General features: G+C 35.0%; 1 protein-coding gene across 1 annotated transcript in view; it reads left to right on the top strand.

Moving 5' to 3' along the window:
• Diaph2 (diaphanous related formin 2) overlaps positions 1-20,668 on the top strand; it is an 857,618-nt gene that overhangs the window by 511,888 nt on the left and 325,062 nt on the right. Inside the window, 1 exon segment of the mRNA XM_033760220.1 lies at positions 13,194-13,318. Coding sequence (XP_033616111.1) covers positions 13,194-13,318 — 125 coding nt within the window.

Here is a 20,668-nt window from a genome sequence, read left to right on the forward strand (position 1 = left end):
ATATTACTTCATTTAATTATCTTAACTATCTTATGAGGTTAGAATTATTTTTCCCATATCAGGAAACTAATGTTCACAAAGGTTAAGTAACTTGCCCATTCACACTAGAAATAGTGGAAAAAGTAGTAAAAAGATATATGTATGGCTGTAAAGAGCAATTTTTTTCTATCATAACATCTAGTTTGCTGATTGGTTTTAACCCTTACAATAGCAAAATCAGATTTTTGTTTTTAAAAGACAAGTCTGTCACAGTGTGAAAGTAGATTTTATTATGTCACTATTGGCTAAGTTGGAAATGGATTTCTATGAGGACTATTTAGTAGGACACATTCTTCACATAGACTCAAATTTAGGCTTGAAATACATTTAGTCAGCTCCTTTTATATGCTGGGCACTCTGCTAGATGCATTTCATGAAATCAAATCAAGATACAGTTTGTTTATCTATGTTTTAATACAGTTTTCTAAATATCAAAACATGTTTTATAGTTGGGGATGTAACTCAGTGGTAGAGCACTTGTACAACATATGTGAGGCTTGGGTTTGATCCCCGGTGCTGCAAAAAATAAAACCTATTTTATATTTGATGGCTAGTTTCTGTTACTAGAAAAGCTGTTTAGCAAGAACCTATATTATGTCCATCACTATCTCTGTTTTATCAATAAATAATTCTGGGCTGATATCTGGTTGCATGAACTTCCTGTGGTTATATCCATAAAATATTATTCTACAACTTTCAAATAACCAACCACATTTGATACTGAAATAGTAACTGCCTTCATATTTGGTGGGAGATTGATAGACCTATGTAATTCCAGTGGACTCTAAAATTACAACTGGTGTAGCATACAAACGACTTCGGTTAATTAGATTAATGGAAGATTCATCTGCCTCTTGTTATCTATAGTGTGTACCTAGGTAAACATCCAGATCTCAGCTGTATTGACTTAGAACCAACTTTAGTTACAACAAGCGCTTGGGAACTCTTCAAGTTCGCAAGTCAAGGGTCCACTGTAATATCTACTTTGAAAGTAATTATCATTTGTATGGATTTGAAGTTTTTAAAAATCCATTACTGTCCCACAGAAGATATGCAAATATTAGAAAAATATTTTGGGTAAAATGAGCTGTAACTATTATACTTTACTTTTCTTTCTTTCATTTTCTTTGGAGGATACTGGGGATCAGACTCAGGACCTTGCGCTTGATGAGGTAGGCATGGTGCCACTGAGCTAAATCCCTGGCCCTATACCTTCATTTTAAAATACTAAAGCTTAGAGATTACAGTGGCAAATGTAACTCACTAATTGTTGTGGTGATGATTGCCCTTTTGAAGTTGTTAAGATTCTGAAAAGGACAGGTTCTTGAAGGACTTTATCACATACAGGGCAACAACAGAATTACTGACAGCAGGGCCAAGGATTTAGCTCAGTTGTTCTGCGGCCGGCCTCACAAGCGCAAGAGCCAAAGTTCAAACCCTGGTACAAAAAAAAAAAAAAAACAAAAAAAACACAACAAAAGAATTACTGAATTACTGATCGCAAAAAAGAAGTAGGTGTGTGTAGCATCCTCGTTCACTCAGGAGTGGTAATTATACTGTTCATATTTAATTAAAATATATAAGTAAACATTGCCTTTACCTTAAAAGAATTGCTCGCCAATAAGGAACTCAGCAATTAATTGCAGTGACTGTTCCAAGACTTCCAAGAAAACCAACACTGAAAGTGATAACAATATATACTGTAGAAGAAGAGTGTAGAACTACAAGCGGTAAAAAGGCATACTATTGAATAGCAGAAGTAGAGGCAGTGAGAGACAAAGAGGGACCAAAGTATGATGAAACCTGCTTTGCCTAGCTAGCCTCAACCCTTTCTCTTGGTGCTAGTGTTAATGTGCCAATCATGTGCCTTATGAATAAAAAACAATCAGGTTTTTTTCAATTTTCTCCTCCTTTTGGGTGTAATTCTGATACTTATTTTCATAGTTCACAGGGTTTTGTGGATTTTAAAAAATTTTATTTAATGAACTCCCTTCACTTCCAAATGTAATCTTTGACCATCCTATTCAAAGCCACCATCATCTCCTGTCTGAGCTACAATTCATTTTTCACAAAATTGTCTTTTGTTTGTATGCTTGTTTGTTTTTTGAGACAGGGCCTCACTATGTAGTTGAGACTGCCCTGGAACTCACTATGTAGCCCAGGCTGGTCTTGAATTCACAGTGATCCTCCTGCCTCAGCCTCTGAGTACTGGGATTACAGGTGTGCGCCACTATGCCTGGCACAAAGTTATCTTTTTTTAAGTATGAATTTAATCAACTCCTGCTTATAGCACTTCAGTGTTTTTCAACTGCACTTAGGCTGATACCTTCTAGGAGAAGGCTAAAATTCTCCTGGCCTAGAAGGCCCTGCCTGCCTCTCAAAGCTCATTTCTGTTTTAATCTCTTGTTTGGCTACTGGGCAAATATATTTAAAGCAAAATAGATTTATGAAGTGATAACTAATCAAGCACTACTTTATTTATGGACTGATTATCAGTGGGGAGGAATTTAGAAAACTATCACAGTGACATTTCTCTAATTGCTTTAATTTGTATTGCCAATCTCTTATTTCTGGGCACGTAGAAATCCTATTAATAATCATGGTCAATTACTGAATAAGGAAAATGTAACCATAGGGTTAACATACCTTTCCAGGCATTTTGTCTGACCTATAACCCTCCTATCCAACAGACTAATTTGTAATCCAGGCCACACTATTATACAATGGGCACCATTGGCTTCATTATTATAACTTTAGTATAATATCATTGAAGTCGTGATAACTTCATATTTGTACATTCTTCTGGACTTCACACATTAAGCTTTTTCTAGAAAAACTGTCCAATACAAAAATAACGATCCCACATTATGTAATCCTTTTCATTTCCTTGATGAATTCAGCAATAGCCTTCATGAAAAATTTAGCCATGATCACAAAAGATATACCCAAGGAGACTAACATTTTCGTTTAAATTATAGCTTTACGAAGACACTACCTACTTATATTTAATTTTTGCCAAAAAAACATTTGAAACAAAATCTATTCAAATTATTTATCAGTACATGTGCTCTTCTTCACACATTGCTAAAGATATAGGATTACCATAAGTAAGGAGGACATATTAGTAAATACCCATTAAGGGGTTACTCTGATTAAAGCATTTGTGAATGTGTATTCAAGAAGCAGACAGTTGTCCTGGTGTGAAATAGTGTTCATTATATCAGAATGTTGACAGTATTAAATGTAAGTTGTTTTCTGTATGTTATGTGATTTTATTTTATTCATTTATTCATTTATTTATTTATTTGGTACCGGGGATCAAACTCGGTAGCTAATGCTTGTGAGGCAGGTGGCAACACCGCTGAGCTAAATCCATGGCCCTTTTGTGATTTCAAAATAATATTTACTCAATTATAACTTTTCAAAAGTAAACACACACACATACACATATAAGCATATACTCAAATGGATAATTCTGGATCTCACAAACTAGGATTTTCATCTTACAGTCTTAATGAAATAGTCAAGATTTTTCATAGGCTTTATTTTTCTGTAATTTTGGTAATTAATTTTAAGCCCTTCAATTGTCCTATTAAGTAGCTACCTTTGACAGTGTTCACTTTTTTGTTTGTTTGCTTTGTTTGAGATAGGGTCTGGCTGTGTAGTTCAGGCTGACCTTGAACTTACTATGTAGCCCAAGCTGGTCTCAAACTCATGAAATTATAGGCTATAGGTATGCACCACCACACCCAGGTGACAGGGTCCACTTCTGCCATTAGTGTTCTAATTCCAAGATGAAAAATGCATAAAATAGGTCTGACAAGTGAAAACATTAGCATAGGATAGTCATAAAGGATTCCTCAGCATTTGAAGGATCTATAAAGCTTTTTTAATGAGAATTTCAACCATTTAAATAAACTCTACAGGAGAGAACAATTCAGCATAGACCAATCTGCATTCAATAAAAACTTGACCCATTTAAATTTGAGGTGTGCATGGATGGAGGGTTTTTTTTATTGTGAAGGAAACAAATGAACTTTTATAAAGATTCTTCTCTGTTGAATGTTTTTCTTCTGACTAGAACAAATTAGTCCAACAAAACTATGTCCAGAATTGCTTTTAGAATTATTAACTTGCATATGTACTTCTAATCCGGGCCTTGAGCTAAGACTGTCAACAAGAGTGGAAGATTTCAGTGTATTTTTCAAGCTTTGATTTTAAAATCTACACATAGCTTTGCTACTGGCAGAATAATAGTTGCAGAAGAGACAGCAGGTGATGAGAGACCAATTCATCACCAGCAGCTCTGCACTATTGTTGGTTCCATGGTCAAGCTAAAGCATTTTTTAAAATAACATTATTTAGAGATTTTCTTATGTCCCCTAATTTTCCTCTACCCACTATCCTTCAGCCATACTTTCCACTAGTTGAGTTTACTTTATTTCCTTTGCAGTAGAAGCTCTATCTCTGTATTTTTTTAAAAAAATGGATTTAGATTGAGGCTTTCACAATGAGAACTTGTACAAATATATGAACGCAGTTGTTCAAATGTACTTTAGTGAGTTTTTAGATTTAAAATAGAAAATTTAGTTTTTGTATTGATACTCATCTGCTCTCAGCATCACTTCAGTCCATACTTTGAATCCCATTTAGAAAAACTATGCTTTATCCTCAGGAACACATGTGAGAAGGACAAATAATGGTATTTCTGAATAGTTATTGGAGACACATTTTTAAAATTGTAACTTATTATTATTATTATTATTATTATTACATGTTTAGTGATGCTGGGGATGTAACCCAGGGCCTTATGCCTCCTAGGCAAGTTTTCTACTACTAAATATCATCCCCAGCCCAAGATGCATATTTTTAAATTTAAGGAATGCTAAGTAACTTGCATGTTCTGTTAAGATAAATTTCTTAACAAATTTTTCCTCTTAAAAATTAGTCATTTTCTAAGAATTTTTTTCACTATAGGAATTTCTTATCTTTAGAGGCCAAAGAAGCACATAGTGATGAGCTTTTGCTATTGTTACTGTATAAGCATATTTGCTTTATTTCTATGTATAACACTCATACAAAATGAAACTGTTAACATGTAAATACACTTAAGAAAGAATACAATAGTGCCTGTTGTTCAAGGTACTTGTAATATTTCTTTTCTTTTTATATGTGCCTTCTGAATGCGTCACTTTAATGGTATGTTCCTCAGCTAATTGTAATTTGTCAACTAAATGTCTTCAGTTAGGGGAAATTCGAGAATGCTTATAATGATATTTGGGCCTATTCACATATAGGCTTAAAAAGTAAATTTTTACTTCGTCTTTTATGGAGGAAAGATGTAAAAAGTCCTGATATTTTTTAAATGGTTAAAATTAACAGGAATATTTAATTCATAGAAAAAAATCCATAAGTTTCTAGAAAAGCTTTTATATTTACATAAAATTACACATTCTGAATAGTCTAGAGAAAGTTATGAGAGCCCTGCATGTGTCTGTGTGTGTATTTCACTTTAATGCAATTAGTAACTTATATACTATAGAATTGAAGTCTTTCCATTCAAAATCTCTCTTACATGTATCTTATCCTTACTTTCTTAAAATCATGGATTAGAGGAAGCGTGTCACTTAAAATGTCTTGAATGAAGATTAGCCCACTATCATATATTTCCTTGAAGCAGGAGAAAAGGTACATGTATATTTATCAACTGAAGAAGTAGATAAACAAGATCTGTGGGGAAAGTTTCTGCTACATATAACTCAAGAGAGTATACTAACTTAAAAGGTTATTTATGAAGTACATGAAAGAAAGCCATAATAAAAACCTCAATAGCTATAATTTAATTTTTAGTGTTATAATTCAGTTTCAATAATTCAGTAACAGATGTACAAAATGAAATGAGAGAAAAAAAGTTAAAGTGCCACAAGACTGACTGTAATCAGTCATTGAAAATGCCTGTAGTGGGAATTTACTCAGATAGGAAATGTTTGTGCTGTCATTAAAGACTGCCTAATTTATACTAGTGAACTAATATAATGACAGGCACAAAAATATACCCTGAAGCCAAGGCTATGAAAAAGGCAAGCATTCGTAATCCACTCTGTTACTCAAAATATTCTCAGAGCTTCAGCTCCCCTCCTCTTTCTGCCACCTCCAATAAAAATATTTCATTCTCCATCTCTTTTATCTTATTGCCTCTGTTTCTGCCAGTCTCAGTTTATCTGCCATTTCTCTCTCTCCGTCTCTCTGTCTCTGTTCTCTCTCTCTGTTCTCTCTCTCTCTCTCTCTCTCTCTGATCCTGTCCTCTGTTCTCTCTCTCTCTCTCTCTCTCTCTCTCTCTCTCTCTCTCTCTCTCTCTCCCCCTGTCTCTCTCTCTCCCTCACATGTGAACACACACACAAACACACATACAGTGCTAGTGAGTATTAAAAGTAAGGCAGGCTAAGAGCTAACTTAGACTCCAACTTTTTTAGATTGAAACAAATGTATTCATGACAGGGCCAGAGATTTAGCTCAGTGGCACCACGCCTGCCTTGCAAGCGAATGGTCCTGAGTTCGATCCCCAGAAAAAAAAAAAATTTCAAGAAAAATAATCAGGCAGGTAAACACCTGCTAATTGTTTTATTATCTTTTAGAAAAATCTAGAAAGTCAAAATAATTACTTTTAAAGAGTGCAAGGATATAAAAACTATATGCAGGGTTTAGTTTCCAAGAATATTCTTTAAAACTTGAAGCTTGCTAATATTTACAACTCATTGGCTGTTCATTACTGTAAATGTCACTGCTTCCCAGACATAAAATTCCCTGTACCTTGTAAAACCTACAAACAGAAAACACAAGTTTCGTTTTTCTGATTAGAAAGAAGGCCAATATTTAATGAAATCAGGCCATAATGGAGGTAGCAGGTGCAGAGGTTTGCTTGTTGTTTCATTCTTGGTGGCACGTAGACAGTAGAATTTTTGTTAGAAAGTAGGATGTCCATGGCTGCCTGGCAAGTGCAAGGTCCTGAGTTCAATTCTTTGTACCAAAAACAAAAGAAGGAAAGTAAATGGAAGAATAATAAAACATGAAAGGAACATTTATAGTTTACCTATTATTTACCAAATCAAAAGTATACTTTATTAGATTATTTATATTGAACTACCAATCTTTTTTTCTCATTGCATTTATTGGTACATTTTAGGTATGCAGCACAGTTACATTCATCATTGGGATCTTGTATTTACATGACAGGTCTTGGTTCTCATTTTTTCCCCTTGTCCCTTCCCTGCCTTCACCCCTCCTTCCCTCCTCCTTTACAAACACTTCATTTCCATTTTTTCCTTTTCTCCTATTTTTTTCTTTCCCTTATTACCTTTCTTCTACCCTTCCCACTTTCCCTACACCTTTAGCCCTTTTCTTCCTATTTCACAGTGTCAATTATCTCATTAGGATCTTATGTACTATCATAGTTTGTTCACACCAGAGAAACTGTTCGGTATTTACACGTGTGACTTATTTATTTCACTTAGGAGTTTATCCTCAATATGAATCTGTTTTCCTATGAATGAATCTAATTTCTTCTCATTCTTTGTGGCTGAGTAGTATTCCATTTTATAGAAAAAACACATCTTCTTTATCCAGTTTGAACTACCAATCTTTAAGGAAGGTATTATTATCTTCATTTTGCCAATCAGAAAATATAAGGCCCAGAGCGGCTATACATCCCTGGAATCAAGGTAGCACGACTAATAATCTGACTTCTAAGACCATTCCTCTCACACCAATCTCAGCCACAGCTCCATGTATGAGTAATATGTGCTTGTGCTAATGGTTACTGAAGAGTACAGATTTTATTTGAAGATGCTGTTCTTTCTGGAGACAGTGCTTTACATTTATCATTTTCCTGGAAAGTCGTCACTTTGTTCATATTATGCTCTTCCTTAAGAATGTATTTTTGGGCAGGGGATTTAGCTAGTGATTCCGCCACCTGCTTTGCAAGCTCAAGGATCTGAGTTGAATCCCTGGTGCCAAAACAAAAAGAGAGAGAGAGAGAGAGAGGAATTTTTAGGATGATTATATGCGTTTACACATGAAACTACTTATAATAATGTCTAGCACATAGTTAGCACTTAATAAATGTGACTTAAGAATTTAATTAATGACTTATATACCATAGAAGAACTCATTGAAGGAAATAGTTTTAGCCTGAGTAGACTACCAAAATGCAAGTTATATTTCTCCTGTGAAACAGAGAGTTCACTTGATCATTGTTGCTACAGGGCAAAATTAGGACTAACTAGAAAGTGTTCAAGTGGGCTGATTCGGATTATAGGTAAATAACAATTGTTCTAATGATGTCAGCTCTCAAAAATGGAATCAACTACATTGTATATAAGGCATACTCTGTTGTAGATCTAGTGAAGGCATCACCTAGGCTTACTGGGCACTCTTCTCTGCCAACCCCTCTTTCCCCTCTCCAAACCCACGCCATTTACTCCCTAGCCAAAGGAAGAACATAATACAACTAGAAACAGCAACATTTCATCAGTGAATAAATAGGAAATATGAAGGAGCCAGCAGGTAAATGAACTGCTCACTCCCTCTAGCTATGTATTCCAAGTTAGATTTGTTTTATCTGGAGACCAGGACTTACTATGTAATGTGTGAGGTCCAGAGAAAAAATGAAAAAGTGGGGCCCCACTGCAGAAATTATTATGTATTTCCAAGCAGTGAAAACAAAGCACTAAACAAAGTGCAGGGCCCTTCTGAGTATGGATCCCAGTGTGACTGTACATGTTACATGTCTAGGAAGTCAGCTGAAGTGGAAAAAATCTGAGATACTAAGCAACCAAGTCTATTTTTTGCAAAGCTGTGGTCAGTTCTTTAACTTACTCTCTTATATGTATTTTCTTCCCATTTCTCTCATTGTTATTTATCTGGGATCTCTCATCCACCCCCAATAAATAAGCATTTTATCCTATGCTCTGGTTCCCAGGGACTTAGATTATAAAAATGTATAGTCTGAACTTTTGTAATTTGAAAGTTGGTCTAAATCCTCTCTATTGTCATTTCTAACTCAAATATTACATAATATAGAGATAAACCTTTGTATAATGTATTATTTAATGCAGCCATAAATTTGCATGTAAACTAAAATCTTCAGATTACATGTGCAACATTTCATTCTGTTTTGTGTAGATGCAATATTAATAATTTAGTGGGAGAGCAGAATACAAGAACCTAATAAAAGTGCCTATTATTTCTCTCCCTTTTCTCATTTCCTTACTTTTCTATTTGGTAGACATTACCTGCAACCCTCCTTCTCATATGTATTTTAGACAGATTCTCATGTCCTGCTTCCTTTCTGTGTTCATAATTCATAAAGGCAACATTCAGTTATTATGATTGTGCCTAACTTCTATCTAGTTGCAGTAGTGGGCATAAATTTAAATGAGAGCCCAAACTTCTTGAAATAGACATATCCATTCAAAAAAATTTATCAATTAACATGGATAAATTACAATGATATGTATTGAGGAAAAGGAAAGAGATATGTATCTTACCATTAAGAAGCATGAGTCAGAATGTGGTGATACATTTTCTCATCATAAGGGTGATGGCAGGTACTTAAAATGGGTTAAAAAAAGGATAACATAAATGAATTCAGTGCATATTTACAAGACATGGGAATCTTCCAAAATGGGAACCTAAAGACTCAAGGAAAGCTGTCTATTTTTATGCTTAGGTTTTATGAAAAATGAACAGCTGTGTGGAAATATAATTTGTACCAGAGTAGCTGGTATGACCTAAAGATAACACGGTGGGGGTATTTAGCAATGCCTCTTGTTCAGATTCTGCTTAGCATCTGTATCATTTCTTTCTTCCAGCTACTGTATAGGGTAGGACTCCTCCAGAATGAGGGTTTTCAAGTGAGAAGGGAGAGACATTCCTAGGGATTATGACTTGTTTTGGCAAAGAAGAGTTCTACTTTCTATGACCTATATGTGGAAGAGGAACAATGATTTCTGACTCTCTTATGTATAAAAAGAAGGACTAGAGATAGAAGGGCAGAAGATCAAAGAGAACTTGCATTTGAGGCCTTCCAGTTTCCTTAGATCAAATTATTCAGCACGCCAAAACACGATATTGAATTCTGAGCCCTAGAAACAGCTTGGGATTTTATGAAGGAGACTGTGTGTTTATGTATATGAGACAAATCTAAGTCAAAGTAAAAGGTGATATGAAATGTGGAATATTTATTAAACAAAAACTGCAGATTGTTAGGTCAAGTGGGTCTGGGGTCTAGGGTTCCCAGATTCATACTTCTGGGTCTTTCTCTCCAGTATAGAAAGATGAAGAGGAGTCAGAGAAGAACAGTACAAAGTGAAAGTGATTTTATTGTAGATATTACAAGAAGTGGTAAAGAGGCACAGACATCACCGAATCTGGGGCTTTGTTTCTGTTTTATGGAGTAGGGGCTCCATCTCCATACCCCTGAGAGTCAACACTTGATTGATTAGATTTTAGGCTTGTGCTAGGAGTTTAGTTTTATGGGCTAATGGGGGAATTTGTGTAGTTATGGCAACCTTCCCTAGGAGGGACGGTGCTGCCTGCACAGGGGCTGGTGTCAAAACCACAACCTGTAAATTTCAAACCACAAAGCTGCTTGAAAGGTGTTTGTTGCTCATAGCCACACAGAGGCTGCTTTTACTACCCAAGGGCTTGAGTCTTTTAACCCTCCACAGGAGTTCCTTCTGTCCCTACAATATGAAATAGTAAAGAAATTGGAGATGAGATCAGGAGGAATTTATAGGAGAGTAAGGATTGGACATGTAAAATTGGAAAAAGCAAAGTGTTCTGAAAATATTGATTTGTTCAGAATTCAACTGTAGGGTAAAAGCAGTTTCACTGGACTAAAAATATGATCTTACTATTTTAGATATCTAGACATTTGTCATGCATCAAAACTTGATTGAATAATCAGAAGATGAAATTAGTATAATTTCCTTTTTTATTAGTGATATTACTGTTGCTTTTAGGGGGGCGGTACCATTGTGAACTAAACCTGGCCCTCTGGTACATTTTGTTTATTGCAGAAAGTTATCTTGCATTTATTTCTTCTGTAGAGGAGAAAAAAAACCCTTTTCCTTCTACCTCTTATAGGTTCATTAGCTGAGCCCCCTGTAACAAATGAATACAAATTAATGTGAATTTGCTGTGATGTGGGACACTTTCCTAAGGAAATGTAGACCTGAACAAAACAAACCTGAGCATGTCCTGTGGAAGTTTTGATGAAGAATGTAGAGTCTTGGAAAAATTTGACAGTGAGAAAATGTATGAACTAAGTTTAACAGACCAGGGGCAACTTGGTAGGGGATGTTCATTCAGATTCTTTCTTTTGTCCCTCATTGTCAGAGGTTAGAATGTTTCTTTCCTCTGGGTTTCAGAATGGCACATCTCATGTGAGGGTTTATAATCTGCTTCAGATTAAAATATTCAATATACCAAGGTACCATATTTTGGGATAGTGAGTCTTGAACCCCTTGATATCCAGGGAAGTTGAATGACACAAGCAACTGTTTAATTCATAGCTTTGGTTTTTCAGTCAAGCAAATAAGGAAGGAAAAAAATTATTGAATTACTAGTAAAAGTAAACAAGGAAATTCTAAGTAAAAAAATTCAGTTTCAAGCGGGGCGTGGTGGCACACGCCTGTAAATCCAGCACTCGGGAGGCTGAGGTAGGAGGATCTCTGGGAGTTCAAGACCAGCTTGGGCTCCATAGTGAGTTCCAAGTCAGACTCAACTACTTAGTGAGACCCTGTCTCAAAAAAAATTTCAGTTTTGAAAGCAGAAATACTTTGTTCATAACAAATTTATCCTTTTAATTAAAACCAACAGTGATTGCTGAACCATTAGCAAATTTTTGCACGACAAAACTCTCTTAAACTTCTCCAATAAAGAATAATTTCCAAGCTTGTCAGATCTAAAGAAATAGAACAAAATTGAACAGAGATATTTAAACTGACAGATTAATAGAAAAAAATAGTCTTTAATGTTAGTGTTTGATTTTCACTCTCTTGAACTTACATGTATTTCTAAAGTGATTTCTTCTTGTTGAGTTATGAAGTTTTGTGTCAGTGTGATGAATTTGTATCAGAATAGTTTGATTGAAATTTGCCAGGGGGTTCATTTTGTCAGTCTATGGACTCTTTATTGTAATGCTCATATGTCTTTGAGTGAGACAAAATGTTTTTATAAAAAAGAAATTGTAATATTTTTTCATTTGTGTTTTATAAACTTTAATGAACAGAATGATATTTCAAAGGCCTGACTTTAAAAACCAGTGTCACAGGCTACCTATTGAGTTGTAACACCTTGATTCTTCACCGAGAATTCTGTCAGATACTGTTGTTTTAGATAGAAGTGTTTTTGTATATAATTAGCAGTCATGCAGTAATAGAATATCTGTAAAATAGTCATTTTTTTAAAAAATAGCTCTGTGAAAAAGGCAGCATGTGAGATATGGAATGTGTGCCTGTACTTAGGAGTAGTTGGTATACAATATTTAAAATTATTAGTTGTCCATGAGAGAAAAATGCAAAGTATGTTTGAGTAATTAAAGCAACTGATCATAGTGTTTGAGGGCATGCTAAAGCTTTGTAGGTGTATATGTGCATGTGTTCACTGCATTTGATTTAAATTCTCTTTCTGCAACTATAGTTATTTTTCATATCTCTGTGGACTATGAAAACTACTAAAGATGGAAACTTTACCATACGGGTTAGTTTATGAAAGTCAGGGTATTTAGAGCCAAGAATATGCATTAATAAGATAAGGTTTATTTGAATCTAGTTTCTCTTTAATCATGGAATTAGATTTTAAAAAATGAAATATTAGGAATTCCATCAAATTTAAATAGACATGGATTTATTTGAACTAATGGCTGAGTAAAATGGTGACATTCCCATATTAAACATGATGGTTTGGTATAATACACATTTTTATTTATTTCATGGAGAGTAGAATTTTTATGAGCAGTAATTTAAAAAATATGAATTAACTTCATGGAAGTATTCTCTACATTGAAAAAAATACTTTAAGCGATATTGTTTTTGGTTGTTCCATGGAGCTCCTGGTCAACTATTCTAAATGTTTTGCACACTGTTCTTTAGTTTCAGCTCAAATCCTCAAGAGCAACCTTGCAGCCATGGAACAGCAAGTTATTCATCTGGAACGTGACATCAAGAAATTCCCCAAAGCAGAAAATCAACATGATAAGTTTGTGGAAAAGATGACAATATCCTTTATTTATTTAAGCATTGTGTTCATTTGTTAGTCTTTGTGTGTGTCTACCTGTATACTGTGTGGTTAGTTTTCGACTTGCTAGTCTTATTTTTTGTTTGGTACTGGGGATTGAACTGTGGTCCTTGTGCTTGTGAGGCAGGGAGTGGAACCACTGAGCTAAATCCCTGGCACTAGACTTGCTAGTCTACAATACTATCTACGTGAATTTGTGTGTATGCTGTTTTTATATTAGCAGCATACATTTCGTTTCATGATGTTTTGAACTAAGTACAATAGGCAAGAGTACAATTAGATCAGAAAAATTACCATTTCTCAGTGAATTTCATCTGAATTCCCAGAAGATATGTAAGGTAAGTCTTAGGAGGTTTGATTAGACCAAAATCAAATCAAAACAATCTTCTTTGTAACCAAATACTTAAAGGAAATGACCAACATCAGAATTTTTATCTTTTTTCTCTGAGAATTTTTTTTTCTTTATGTGTGTGCTCATACATTTTCCAAAAGCACTTATGCATTTTAAGGGCAATAAGAGATTGGATAATATCAGAAAACTGAGGATTATGAAAGATGAGCAGATATGTTGATGAATAGATAGATGAAGTGATTGATTAAGTATGTATTTCAGTGTATAAGAGAGTAAGCATTTCTTGCTAAATAAACATTTTGATGTCCCAGTAAACATGCAGTATATGCACATAAATTACATAAATATATAAAAGGAAAACTTGAAAAATAGTATTTACTGTGAATTATTTAATATTAAAGTTGGTGTCTAAAGATAAACTACATTATAGCTAATAGCCCTATCCTCTTCCTCTAAATTTAAGGAAGTATCTTGAACTGCAGAATGATTCACTGTTTTATAACTCTAGAGGGAATTAATACCATGAATTCTTTATCTGATAGTAAGTAAATTTATGCAATAAGTATATGGGAATCACCTTGTTTCAGGGTTAAACTTACTGTCTTTTTCTTCTCTGATGTGCTTTCTTTCCCACGTAACTTGTAAGATATAGGGCTGAACCCATATTAATTGAGAATTACAACTTAGATTTCTGTCCAAATAAATTATTTTTCACTTGCAGTGCTCTGGATCACTAATATTGTTTTTGGTGTGGCCCTTTAGTGCTACTGAGTACTGTCATGAGTAGGAATAGTGGAAGAATGTGTTTTTGAGTGATTTGAGGCAGGGAATCCTAATTTAAGTGAAAAAAGTCAGACATACAAGGTTAAATATCACGGTTTTGTTTTTTTGGTTTTTTTTTTTTTGTACCGGGGATCAAACTTGGGTCCTTCCACTTGTGAGGCAGGTGGCAGAACCACTGAGCTAAATCCCTGGCCCCCCATGGTTTTTCTTATATAAGAAACCTACATTATAAGTAAAGAGAAGACTTAAAAATAATAGGAAGTTGGAAGATAGATCAAATGAGAAGAGGATCAAAAAGTGGAGGGACAAGGGAGGAGAGGGAAAGAGAATAAAAATAGAATCACGATGTGTTATGTGCATGTACAAATTCCACAAGGAATGTAAATATGTGTACTACACACATGTACTTTTTAAAAAAAGTAACCATGGGTTACATAACTGGCCACATGGGGACACTTAATATGGAGGTTTCCCTATACCATTAATTAGATTTTTTTTACATTCAACTGTGTTATATTGTCCTGTGCCTAGTAACACAACTTTTTCTCAACTTTTAATTTTGGTTCTTGCCTTATATATTTGATTTTAATTCCTGGTCCCCTTGTTCTTTTATAATTGGTTTATGGCCAAACAATAGCTTCTAACATTGAGTCTTTGGTACTCATTTAGAAAAAGAAATTTCAAACCCCATATGAATTTGGTCTGGACTCCTTATTTTATTTCTGTCTTTATACAGGTAATTAAGCATTTTAAAAAGGAAAATCCAGTTCCTCCTGTATTTGTTACAGATGAATGACTGTTTTGCATTTAAGTGACACCTAAGTGTGCCCATTTGTCCACAGGGGGATTGAAAACTACATTAAAATAAATGGGGCTGTTACTTCACATATCCTATTTTTAAAAAACTAAAATAAAATAAAAGGCAGTTTATTTCAGAGAAAAACTTAGAATATTGAATTGAGTTGGTTCAAAACTATAATTTAATGAATTATACAGTAAAACTGGAGCTCAGATTATTTTTGTTTTGGAAGACTGCTTAGGCACCCACTGAGAATTTCAGCCTTCCAGAGACAGACAAAAATACATAATCATCGCATGTATGTTATGTGCATTCTGATGCCTACTTGATATTTTCTTTACCCCCTGTTCCAAAAGAGAAGACAATTTTTATGGTGGCATAATTGATCCTGTTTCATAATTAGAATCATGTTTTCATTTCTAGTATAGGATTTTTTTTTTTTTACTGAATGATCTTTCCCATATTTTTATTTTCTGCCAATAAATTGTTCTACTTCAGGTCACTGGCCCTTTAAATTGAAAAACTACAGATATAAGTATGAAAGTAATATGTCTTGAAAGTAACCTTACCTACTGAACTACAGTAATCTATCTATAAGGACTGAGTTCAAAAAGTGAATAGCACTCCTATGGCGTTTGGGCTTTGAAAATGGCAACAGGGGTATGTCTAGCAGCAGTGGCGTGATGGCCACAGGGCAGTTGAATTATGCAGGTTGAATCTTCACAAAATTCTGTACTTAAGCTCTGTCCATTAGCATCTTATGTTCACCCTTACTCTTTCAAAATATTTATGGAATGCTTACAGTTTGCTACGCATTGACAGACCATGAAAATATAGCAGTGCATGCAGTAGAAAATTTGGCTTTAATCTGCTGAGTGTCTGTCATTTACGTGCTGTCTGTTTTACTGTCCCCATAGCAGAGATTGTATTTGCTTTGTTAATTACCAAATGCTCATCACCTAGAATAGTATAGGCATTCTATAAATATGTGTTGAATCACATGGTGTTATAACTACAAACAATGGTGATTACCTAGTCTAAGCATCTTCTACCTACATCAAAAAGTATATTATTAAGCAGTGGTAAACTGTGCTTGTGGTTATAAAATTTTTCATCACACAAATCTCAGGAGCTTGAGCAACAATGAATCACCTTTATAGAGCATGCTGGTAAAAATGGTGTAATCAGTTTTAGAGGTGATGATCCACACCTTTTAAAGTAAATGTCAAAAGGAGAGAGAGAGAGACACTATCCTATGAATGAATTTGTCCTGGCTATTTTCAGCCTCCAGAAGCCAGTGATTTTAGAAGGACATTCATGACTTTTGTCTCCCTTTTTCTATGCAAAATTGGTTTTTTAATTGTGACTCAGAAGAAAATAGATAATATAAGGGTGAAAAGACTTATTTTCTCACCCATTGTAAGGTTTTTGGCTAGTGTTCCTATAAGGAGACTATCAAAAGAGAACATGTAAATGTATTTATTTCTAGTTTTACATGACATAGGATCTTTGATATATTGAGACCAAAAGAAATGAAAAAAAAGTGTATTTTAATGAACTGTTGTACAGAAATATGATTGGAGTATGAAATTATGGGATCTAATGGCAATAAACAGGATGAGGAGGGACAATTTAGCAAGATCTGTTTTTTCACATAATTCTTAGATTCTCCTTGTGATATTCCTTCCTTCTGTGTGTCACATGGCACAGTAGACAGGAGAAATGTCACAGAATAACCTGCTTAGATTTTATGACTTACTTCTGGAAAGAGTAGTTGAGGGAAGTTCTAGTTTCCATAACCCACTTCAGGTGAGAGGGGGTGGGAAGATTTGAGAGATCCTCCTGTCTCTGTGGTTTACCTTAGATTCTTCAGCTTTAAACACTCCATATGTCAAGTCCCCTCCAAAATTTATATAAAATTTAATCTCCAGTGTAACAGTATAAAAACACAGGGCTTCTAGGAGGTGATTGGCCTATGAGGACTCTGGCCTCCTGGATGTAAGTAGTGCTTTATAAAAGAACTAGAGAGAAAGGGATCAGCTCCCCTATACGCACTTTGCCATGTGAAGTCACAGTAAGAAATCATAACCTATTCCCACCAGGCACTGAATTTGCTGGTGCCTTGATCCTGGACTCCCAAGTCTCTAGAACTGTGAGAAATTTCTATTATTTATAAATCACTTAGTCCAAGACATTTTTTGTTATTAGCAGCAGGAACAGACAAAGTCAAGAAGGTGACATTATTTGGGGATATAATTTCTTGCACCCCATGAATAGAAATGGCAAAACAGAACTAATTTCATAGCATTACAAAACAGGAACAAAAGGGAGAAATCCTTGCTTAATTCACAAGACAGAGGCGCTAGAATTAAAGGGGATGATTTACATCAGATATAACACTATATATACTAAAACATACATTGTTAAAAAATCAGGATAACCATGTGGTGGAATTAGTTTTATTATCCTAATTTTTTTATAAAACTGCATTCTTAGTATAGATCGCCATGAGGTTACCTATAAATAAAGCTATAACAATACTGTACTCTGAAAGTACATTTATATAAAACACCTAACCTACCAAACATCATAGCTTAGCCAAGCCTACTTTAAACATGGGCAAAATAATTATGTAAGCACCACAGTATACTGGAGAATATGGGTTACTTACCCTCTGTCTTAGATAATTTCTTCTTGCTGGGACAAAATACCCAACACCTACATATTAAAGGAGGAAAGGTTTATTTTAGCTCAGTTGGCAGAGGTTTCAGTCTATAGTCGGCTGGCTCCTAAGTAGGGTGGCATGACAGGGGGAAATATCCCATGGTATGGCAATCAGGAAACAGTGAGACTTCCTTCTTTCCCTTTTTATTCCATCCAGGCTATAAGTCTATTGGTTGGTGCCACCCACACACAGTGTGCATCTTCCCTCTATAGTGAATCCTTCATCTACATCTAGAACTGTGTTAATTGAATCACACACTAATCCAGTGTCACACACCAGTGATCCAGTCACTCCCAAAAGCCACACCTCTGAGTGCTTGAGTCTTTGTGTGGACATACAGAGATAAGCCTCTTAATGACCTCTTTAACTGGGAGCTAAGGCTATCCAGCAATGCAAAAGAGATATACAGAATTCTTATTTAATTATGCCATTTCATTCCTGTGATTAGGTCATGTTAAATGAATTGGTCCTAAATGAGGAATTGTATATAGTACCTACATTAAAGTATTCAGAACAAAGAAATGATCAAAGGAAACTCCAATTTGATGACTTTGCTTTTATCTGCATAACTCACATTCAGTGTTGTGATGTATAACATAAAACTATAGAAATGTACTGTACAGTATAATCAGCAAAAATTACTGTACTGTATAAATAAGGTATACTGTACCAAAGAAGACATTAAGGTTCTATAAATAAGATAATACAGAACTAAGTCTGAATGGTAGGTAGTTAAATTCAAACAGTGTGCCTTGGTCATTAGTATGAGTAGTTGTTAAATAGGTAGGTTGTTAAACGGGGAATATCTGTAGTACCAAATATTGTTTTCTGAGAAAAAGATTGTTTAAAAATTCAAAGTGGAAGCCAGGTATGGTGGCATTTGCCTGTAATCCAGGCTCTCAGGAGGCTGAGGAAGGAGGATCACTGCGTGTTTGAGACCAGCCTGGGCTACATCAGGAAACCCTGTCTGAGAAAATGAAACAAAAATAAATAAATAAATATAAAGTAAAGAAGGAAACAAAGCTAAACAAAAAAAATCAAAGTTAAGTTTCCACTGAATATATATCATTCATACAATTGAAAAATTGTAAATCAAACAATAAATCAAGATCCATTTGTTTTCGTGATGATAGATTATTCACAATCCCACTATTGAAAGATTTAGCTCATTTGTGCAATGAACTGAAATATAACCTTTACTTATTTTGTTTAGTAATGTTGATAATAGTCACTCTAATGTGTATTATTTCCCAGTGTCTAATTGTACCTGCTTGATCTTTTACAAATTGTTTCCCGTTTATTAAATGAGGAATCTTTCTTGAGTCTGATGATAAAACTGACCAGATAACACTATGTCATGGTAGTGAGATAAAAGTGTGTTGGGATAACATCAATAACTCAAAAAATTATTTCCTGAAGCCTCATGTTCTTAGTTCTTTTTTAGGGGGGTACCAGGAATCAAACTCAGGACCTTGCACTTGTGAGGCAGGTGCAGCACCAATGAGCTAAATAAATCCCTGGCCTGATTCTTTGATTTTAAAAGATCATCTTGTTTTTACTTTAGATATCAGTAATTCTGTGGTTTCTGTCTTTTTTTGTTTTTGTTTTGGGTTTTTTTCCCCCTTTTTCGTTTTTGGTACCGGGGACTTTACTGGGAACCTTGCACTTGCAAGGCAGGTGGCAGAACCACTGAGCTAAATCCCTGGCCTGGTAGTTTATGTCTGTATTTGTCATCTGTTACAAATATTGGTGGAATGAGGTTCAGAATCACAGCAAGTTCCTGCTCTTTGAACAATAATCCATGCTGAGAGGTGATAGGGAGCACTGTGTTTTGTGGTTTGAGGTTTTGTTTGTTTGTTTGTTTGTTTTTGGTACTGGGGATTGAACTAGGGATGTTGCACTTGCGAGGCACGTGGCAGAAACATCTAGCTAAATCCCCAGCCCCAATAGGGAGCACTATGAATGGGCTCCTTGCTATCTTAGGTCTCCTTTTTGACTTCACAGTGACATTGTATGCAACATTGCAGCTTTTTTCTTCTTAGCTAGTAGTGTGATTATGATTATGTCTTTTTTATAGGGAACAAGACACACTATCTTTTCCTTACTATCCACAAAATTAACAGCTAGCACCACCTGCAACAAAAGACAATTAACAAGAGAAAAGCCTACCACATTTATTTAACTAGAATTTAACATGATGCAAACTCTAGTGAAAATTTTATTTTTATGAGACATTTTATTGAAGAAGTGGATAGTTATGGAGAAAAATGATTGGTCAAATAATAGTATAACCTAATATTAATAAACAGGGAAGAACTCATTCACCAAGATTCTTTCCTGTGTCTCTGTGTGGCATTCCTTCCCTCTTCCCCACTGGGTATGGGGCAGGACACCTATCACATGAATCTTCAATGGAATGAGTGTTTCTAGAGAGTAACCTTTCTAGATTTTATGGCTCGACGGGAGGGGAATTCTACTCAATATGGTCCACTTCCAAGAAGGAATGCATGAAATGGTCAGAGATACTTCCTGCTGCTTTGGTCCTCCTAGTTTCATTCAGCTCATAATACTCAGCATGCCAAGGTACCACTTTGGGATATGATGTTCTGAACCCTCACAGCTTTATTCTCTTCTCTTCTCCCCTCCCCTTCCCTCCTGTCTCTTCTTCTCT

Source organism: Fukomys damarensis, unplaced genomic scaffold, assembly GCF_012274545.1.
Source record: "Fukomys damarensis isolate Sample0158 unplaced genomic scaffold, DMR_v1.0_HiC HiC_scaffold_39, whole genome shotgun sequence".
Classification (NCBI taxonomy): Eukaryota; Metazoa; Chordata; class Mammalia; order Rodentia; family Bathyergidae; genus Fukomys; species Fukomys damarensis.